This window comes from Nematolebias whitei, chromosome 9 (assembly GCF_014905685.2).
Source record: "Nematolebias whitei isolate Nwh7 chromosome 9, NemWhi1, whole genome shotgun sequence".
In the NCBI taxonomy this organism is placed as follows: Eukaryota; Metazoa; Chordata; class Actinopteri; order Cyprinodontiformes; family Rivulidae; genus Nematolebias; species Nematolebias whitei.
In genome coordinates, this window is record NC_056506.1 from 18,663,072 (window position 1) to 18,671,857 (window position 8,786).

Genomic DNA, 8,786 nt, shown 5'->3' on the forward strand with positions numbered 1-8,786 from the left:
GGGATGAATGAGGGTGGGGGCAGGTGTGGGTGCTTCACCTACCCCACCCACATTTTTGATGCTGTCGGTACCGGGGCTTGAACCGGCAATCTTTCGATCACATGCCCACCTTCTGTAACCTCTGCGCCACCACTCCCCTTAATCCAAAGTAACTGAATGTGATTTTCAGAAATATATATCTGGGAAATGATTTTGTTTTTGTTCCACTAAATCATAAAGTAATGCTATCCCAGGACTTATGGCTCAGTAAAGTGCCACCCCCCAAAGCCCAACCCATTGTTCTTTGACTGGACTGGACAGCCAATCCAAAAACAAACTCGGTCTTTTACTGTAGGTAGCACACTCACGTGCTTCTTGGGACTGAAGAAGTCTCTTGGATGAGAGAGGAAACATTTCAACACAAAGAAACAGTCCAGAGGACCTGACAACTTTGTTGCATTTATTACCTGGATTATTGAGCATGAACTTTGATGTTTTGAACCACTTTGGCCTTGGCTGCCTCAGAAGAGTTGGCGGGGGAGAGGGCGGATTCCAGAAACCAACTTATCACCAGCAAACTGGTTGGCCCACTAAGTGAGTGTGCTACTTAAAGGACTGAGTTTGTTGTGGCTCCTCGGACTGAAGAAGTCTCTTGGATGAGAGATGAAATGTTTCAACACAAAGAATCCATCCAGAGGAACTGACTTAACTTTGTTGGATTTAATACCTGGATTATTGAGCATGAACTTTGATAATTTTCAAGTGCAAACCATTTATGACTGGAATTTGTGCACATATAACTCTGCTTCTACTGTGTTAAGTTTAGCTCAATATCAGAGAACAAAGGCTGAGTGATGGCTATTTTTTGTATTTGTTAATGTGAATTGACTGACGTGGTCATCTTGAGTTTGATTGTTTCCAAAAGTTAATCAGTTGTCTTTAACAAAGTTAAGTCAGGTCCTCTGGACGGTTTCTTTTTGTTGAAACGTTTCATCTTTCATCCAAAAGACTTCATCAGTCCAAGTAACCTTACCATTACTGTCTGTAACCGTTCAGAAGAAGACCTGACTTAACTTTGTTGGATTAACCTGGATTATTGAGCATGAATCAGGATATTTGAAAACACTTTGGCCATGACTGCCTCAAACAAGTCGGCGGGGGAGAGGGTGGACTCCAGAAACCATCTTATCTCCATCAAACTGGTTGACCCTTTATGTGAAGTTGCTATTTATAAGACTGAGTTTGTTGTGGCTCCTCGGACTGATGAAGTCTTTTGGATGAAAGACGAAACATTTCAACAAAAATAAACCGTCCAGAGGACCTGACTTAAATTTGTTGGATTGTTTACCTGGATTATTGAGCATGAATCAGGATAATAACCAGTTGTTGTTTCAATAGAATCAAGCCACTGGTTTGTGAGATCTTTTACTAACAGACAAACACTTCATGTTCATTTGTGAAGCAAAGATCTTGTGCAGTGTGTAATATTTGAGGTTTGTGTTGTGAAGGACTCAGCTGAAACCACTCCAAATTTTAGCTCCACTTTTGGGAAATTGACTGAATTAAAGTCAGTTTGTGTTTTCTAATGTGAACTGGCTGTGACAGCATCTTGAATTACACAGCTCCAAAAGTGAATCGGCTGTAGAAGTACATCCAGTGATTCCTTTCTGGAAGTTTCATGAAAATGTGTCCATAAGATATTTTATCAACCCTCACACACACACAGACAAAACCATGATCGTTCATCAGCATGTGATCATTTCAGCCTCTCATTAATTTAGGAAAATATTTCTGACTTGAGGAAATCCTCTGAGATGGTTAAATAAAAGCTTTAGGGAGAGATCTGATCCTTGCACTCCTGCTGCCAAACTTACATCTCCACAATATTTGTTTTTCATTAAATTAGTGTATTAAGTGTAAACATTCTTAAAACAACATCTATAGTATGTTAAAGACTGAAACAACAGCCTGGTTTCCTCTTCTGAAAGAGTTCACAGTTTAACAGAACAACTGTTCAGGATCTTCTTCTATACTCCTCTTTGGATGTATAGTTTTTATTTCTACTTTTATCTATGTACAACTTTTTTCATCTAAGTGCTCCAGCATCTTTATTTTGACCCATCGGGTCTCAGATTTGACACAGTCATGAAAAGAGGCCCAGGAGGAGGTGGATTTGTGTCCTTTGCACCAACTTGAGAAATCTCACTGACCTGTTGACTGCCGGAGAAGATCAGACCAAAAACTCAGACAATTTATTTGCTTTACTCAACCGGACAGATTAAACCAGTTCTCAGGTCAATCGGTTATTTACTAGCACAAATAACAGTCCATCACATTTAACCATCACAGACTCTCATCTTGAGCAAGCATGAAGGCGACAGTGGAAAGGAAAAACTCCCTCATGAGGAAGAAACCTCCAGCAGAACCAGGCTCAGGACAAGCGGCCATCTGCTTCGACCGGCTGGGTTTGAGAGGAACAGATACACAATGGCAGGTCAAGAATCACATGTTAAGATAGAAATAGTATCAAATAGAAAATATTCATTTGTATCTATTCATTTTAAGTAATGAGATCAATGTGTCTGCTAGTAGTCTAAGCCTATAGCAGCATAACAAGCCAACCCTAACTATAGGATTTATCAAAAAAGAAAGTCTTAAGTCCAGTCTTAAAACTGGACAATGTGTCAGTCTTATGGACAGAAAATGGAAGTTGGTTCCACAAGAGAGGAGCCTGATAACTGAAAGATCTGCCTCCCATTCTGCTTTTGGAAACTCTAGGAACCACAAGTAAACCTGCAGTCTGAGAGTGAAGAGCTCTGTTAGGAAAATATGGAACAATAAGATCTGTAACATAAAATGGAGCTAGGATGTTGAGAGCTTTGTAGATTAGAAGTAAGATTTTGAATTCTATTCTGGATTTGACAGGGAGTCAATGGAGAGAAACTAAAACTGGAGAGATATGATCTCTCCTACTAACTCCAGTAAAGACTCTGGCAGCAGCATTTTGGATCAACTGAAGACGTTTTAAAGAAGTATTTGAACATCCAGATAATAAACCATTGCAATAGTCCAGTCTAGACGTGACAAATGCATGGACCAGTTTTTCTGCATCATTTTTAAATAAGATGTTTCTGATTTTAGTGATATTACGCAGGTGGAAGAAGACAGTTCTAGTAACGTTTTTAATGTGGGGGATAAAAGACATGTCCTGATCAAAAATAACACCAAGATTTTTAACATTAGAGCTGGAGGACAGATTAATGCCATCTAAGGAGGGAGAAAGACTGAAAAATGTATTCCTAAAATGCTAAAGTCCAAAAACCAAAACCTCAGTCTTCTCTGAAAGACCTGGGACCTGTTGTTGTCTTTGTCAGCAGTTTTTGTTTTAGCCAACTTTAAAAAACATTCTTTACCACAGACAAGTTGTTTAAACCTCCAGCTCTTGTTACGAAGCCAGAGCTTCATGTTTGGATGTTAGGATGCTGATCCACTTTCATGGAGATGAGTTTGCATCAGAACCATCTGACCAAAGTCCTGAGCACTGAGTTCTTCCAGCAGGCCATCCAGAAGTTACATAGAAACTTTAAAATAAAACCACAGAATGACTCACTGAGAGGTCCTGGTGAACAGGCCTGCATGAGACGTGTGTTTGGGAGCAGTCAGACTGGACGTATTGTGTGGATCTGTGTGTGAGACTGATCTTTCCTTCCTCCAGCAATCATTGAACAATAGAAGCTAACCTTTAACCAAGTTCATCTGGACGTCCAGGCGGCTAAGAGGAAGCTATGACCTTAGTAACATTTGTCTCTGGACCCTGGGACTGAGCTGGCACCGGATGTGTTTCATTTAGAGTCTAATTAGTCCTCAGGGAAGAGGTTCCTGTGGCCCAGAAATTCAGTGTGTGTAGAGTACTGCAGTCTGACATCTGCTGACGGTTTGTTTCTTCTCTTGTCTGCTAACAGCTCTGTGATGTGGACCCAGGGTCAGTTGTGTTGTCACTGTGTGGAGGGTGTAACGGTCAGTGGTTGGACCAGTGCAGGCAGACACGGGGAGCACAAAGTAAAATAAAAACTGAGCATGTTATCAGTCCAACGTGTTTCCTTTTGATAGTATCGCATTCAGATTAGTTTTAACCCCAAAATAGGCAAACTGACAGAGTCCTACACAGATAAAAAGTATATTTTATATTTAGAGGAGTGATATTTACACAGGATTATCTGAAAAGTAGAGTTACATATAGGGTAATTATAAGGATCTGTTGGAAACAAGAGGCCTTCAGGGATAATGTTAGTAAATTTTTCTTACAGATCTTGATGTGGAGAACAGCTTGGAAAGGAGGGTGGAGATCCCAGGTGAGTGGTGACACAGATATGTGCTTTGTAGGAGAGTGGCAGGACGGAAACCAGGAGAACTTATCCATTGTCAAGGGGCATAGTTGGTTACAGGTGATTCTGGAAGCTCAGGAGATAAGTGGTTCCAGGTAGAACTCTTCATAAGGGGCAATTACAAGGAGACTTGAAGGAAGGTGAGTTTTTATAAGGAGTAAAACCCAAACGGGTCTAGACTTGAGAAAACATAAGAAATAAAACACTGGTTACTATCTCGAGGAAACTTGTCACTTACTGCAGGGGCTGTTCAAAGTTACCCAGAGACTTCAATGAAGCAGCGTTGTAATGTCTTAAGAACAACAGTTCTCATCAGAACTGGGTTAGGAGCAGGTGTGAGAGATTGGCTCCGCAGAAGCAGGCAATGGCAAAAAACAGAATCTCCACAACTACAGCGCTTTGTAAAAGTATTCGGCCCCCTTGAACTTTTCAAACTTTTGCCACATTTCAGGCTTCAAACATAAAAATGTAAAATTTTAATTTTTTTGTGAAGAATCAACAACAAGTGGGACACAGTCGTGAAGTGGAATGAAATTTATTGGATGTGTCAAACTTTTTTAACAAATAAAAAACTGAAAAGTGGGGCGTGCAATATTATTCGGCCCCCTTGTGTTAATACTTTGTAGCGCCGCCTTTTGCTGCAGTTCCAGCTCAAGTCTCTTGGGGTTTGTTTCTATCAGTTTTGCACATGGAGAGACTGAAATTCTTGCTCATTCTGCAAAACAGCTCGAGCTCAGTGAGGTTGGATGGAGAGCGTTTGTGAACAGCAGTCTTCAGCTCTTTCCACAGATTCTCGATTGGATTCAGGTCTGGACTTTGACTTGGCCATTCCAACACCTGGATACGTTTATTTGTGAACCATTCCATTGTAGATTTGGCTTTATGTTTTGGATCATTGTCTTGTTGGAAGATAAATCTCCGTCCCAGTCTCGGGTCTCTTGCAGACTCAAACAGGTTTTCTTCCAGAATGGTCCTGTATTTGGCCCCATCCATCTTCCCATCAATTCTGACCATCTTCCCTGTCCCTGCTGACGAAAACCAGGCCCAAACCATGATGCTGCCACCACCATGTTTGACAGTGGGGATGGTGTGTTCAGGGTTATGAGCTGTGTTGCTTTTACACCAAACATATCGTTTTGCATTGTGGCCAAACAGTTGGATTTTGGTTTCATGTGACCAGAGCACCTTCTTCCACATGTCTGGTGTGTCTCCCAGGTGCTTGTGCAAACTTTAAACAACACTTTTTATGGATATCTTTGAGAAATGGCTTTCTTCTTGCCACTCTTCCATAAAGGCCTTAGAGATAGGGTGAGCAGTTCTGTTATTCGGGAGAGACTCGGAGTAGAACCGCTACTCCTCCACGTAGATAGGAGCCAGTTGAGGTGGTTCAGGCATCTGGTAAGGATGCCCCCTGGGCGCCTCCCTAGAGAGGTGCTTCGGGCATGTCCAACTGGGAGGAGACCCCGGGGTAGACCCAGGACACGCTGGAGAGACTATGTCTCTCAGTTGGCCTGGGAACGCCTTGGAATCCTCCCAGAAAAGCTGGAAGAGGAGGCTGTGGAAAGAGATGTCTGGGCCTCCCTGCTCAAGATGCTGCCCCTGCGACCCGACTTCGGAATAAGCGGAAGATAATGGATGGATGGATGTATATCTCTCCACCACACATTGGTAGAAGCTCCTCAGGACACAGCTCCCAAGTCCAGCTCTTCACAGCTTCCTGAGGATGTAGAGACACTGGTGGGTCTTCTTTACCAGACAGGAAGTGTTGGCTCTCCAGGTCAGGTCACTAGATATATGCACACCCAGGTACCTGTAGCAGGAGACCATCTCCAGGTACCTGGGGATGCATATATCTAGTGATATATGACACGTTAAACTGTCATGTTATTACACTAGTTACACATGAGCTGGAGTGGAAATCAGAAGGATTTTTTTTAAAACCTGCGCTCAGTGTCAGGGTTCATTGCTGCAGCTGCAAATAGAATTACAGATACAAAAATCGTTAAAAATCACAGCAGAGCTCATCAAATGTTACTGAAGTCTGAAAACTCACATTCCATTTCCATTTAATGAAAGGCAGCTGATCATGTAATCACTGGTTTCTGTGTGCTTTTCTGTCTGAATGTTAGCAAAATATGTCATGAACCACTGGATGGTTTTAATGAAACCACTTTGAGTTTTGTGGACAAATACAGATTTCTGATTGTTGAGGTTCCTTTTCGTTGCAACTCCTGTTTTTGTGCTTCCTCTGACTTTAGTTTGAAACACCTGACAGGTGATACTGCAGCTAACTTCACTCTGCTTCCAGGAAGGATACTTTTTAAATGTATAAATGTTGTCCTTCAAGATACAGCAGAGATTATTAAGGCACAGAGTCAAAGTCCACATCACTGGTGTTGGGGTACATTGGTGCTCTGACCAATGACAGGACAGGAAGCTGCTTCTGACCTCACTGAGTTTTTTCTGTTTACAACAAAAAACAATGCTGGTTTTCAAAGACTATCACTGGCAGCATTTCCCCAACGGTTCTGCTTGGTTAGTTGTCAGACGAATATGGTCAATGAGACAAAGAATTCCAGTTGATGTCTTTTTAATAATGGAATTTTGCAGATTTTTTTTTTTCACTTACAGAGAAAACATCAGAAAGTGATGGAATGAGAAACTGTTAAACAGAGACACAGCTTTTCTGTAATCTGAGACATTCAGATCAACATCTTTGAACTTTTTTTTTTGAATGTCCAGAGGACCAGATTGAACTTTTTTGGATTTTTCTACCTGGATTATTGAGCATGTATCAGGATATTGAGCATGCATCAGGAAACATCTTTGAACGTTAATGAACTCAACTGAACTAAAGCAGCAGAAGCAGCGAGTCACACCAAGAGAGGAACTCAAACAGCCCGAGCTCTGCCAGCAGGAGCTTGGTCAGATGTGTCTGTCTGTATGCTGATGATGGCACTGTGAGCACATTAACATTTATAATACAAAGGTAAATACAAGTATCCCCGGAGGTCATAGCACATGGTGTGGCTTTGTTTTCTCCCCCACCGCAGAGAATTGCTCATGTGGAAACACGTACAAACGTTTATTAACTTATTACATACCATAAGATGGTGGGGCGGGCGGTTCTATTGAGGGGCTGTGGCACCCTCCTTTGATTACGCTAGAGGAAACGCTGACTGTTTTTTAACAATGAAAAGTTTGACTCAGTAATAAAGGATTTAAAGCAAGTTTTTTTTGTTGTTTTAGAGAATGGGCAGTAGCATGCAGAGTGAAGAAGGAACAAAATGGCTGCTGGAGCTTCTGATGGAGGTGCAGCTGCAGCAGTACTTTGAACGGATCAGAGACGAGCTCAACGTCACACGGCTGTCGCACTTCGACTACGTCAAGAATGAAGACCTGGAGAAAATCGGCCTGGGCCGACCTGGTGAGGCAAAATACTTGCAGTCTTGTTGTGTGCACATAGTTTATCTGCTCTAAACTGTAGCTCAGGAGTTTTGGGATGAGAGTCGAGACATCACAAGACAAGCAGCCAAGTCAACGTGAGCTAATAGATCCTTTTGTGGTTGCAGAAAAACTGACCTCCTTAGTATTCTCTGTTAGTATTCTCTGTTAGTATTAATATTCTGTTAGTATTCTCTGTTAGTATTAATATTCTGTTAGTATTCTCTGTTAGTACAGTAGTCCCTTGCTACTTCGTGGTGCGTTTTTTTGCAGACTTGCTCTATCACAGTTTTTCAAAGTAAGATAGGACATGACACACAATCAGCTGAATGATGGATGAGCTGCATGATCGGCATGGAATTTTTATCTAAAATAAATTATTTTAAATTATTTAGCACCTGTTGCACCTGTGTGCATCATACAGCTTTAGGAGAAACTTCCTCCTGCAGCTGTCATATCTCCGCTCTGCAGCGGAGAAGTGGGCGTGGCAGAGAGCGCTGGCAGGTGGCAGAGAGCAGCCGAAGGCAGAGAGCTGAGCTCATGACATTCAGTGTGGAAAAGGTTTAAAATACCTTTATACACACACACACACGCACACACACACACACACACACACACACACACACACACACACACACACACATATATATATATATATATATATATATATATATAGACATACATACAATAAACTATTGCTTACTACTTGTACTACTATTCCTACTTAGCGGTTTTTCATTTATTGCGGAGCTTCAGCGTACGAATCTCCCGTGATAAACAAGGGAATACTGTGTTAATATTCTCTGTTCATATTCTCTGTTGCTATTCATTCTGTTAGTATTAGTATTCTGTTAGCATTAGAATTCTTTCTGTTAGTATTCTCTCTGTTAGTTTTTTTCTCTGTTAGTATTGGTATTTTCTGTTAGTATTCTCTGTTAGTAATAGTATTCTTTGTTGGTATTAATCTTCTCTCAGTTA

General features: G+C 41.4%; 1 protein-coding gene across 1 annotated transcript in view; it reads left to right on the forward strand.

Moving 5' to 3' along the window:
- The window catches only part of LOC119414909 (activated CDC42 kinase 1), a 65,896-nt gene that overhangs the window by 16,931 nt on the left and 40,179 nt on the right, over nt 1-8,786 (forward strand). The window contains exon 2 of the mRNA XM_037682028.1: nt 7,614-7,791. Coding sequence (XP_037537956.1) covers nt 7,614-7,791 — 178 coding nt within the window. The remainder of the gene's footprint in view (nt 1-7,613; nt 7,792-8,786) is intronic.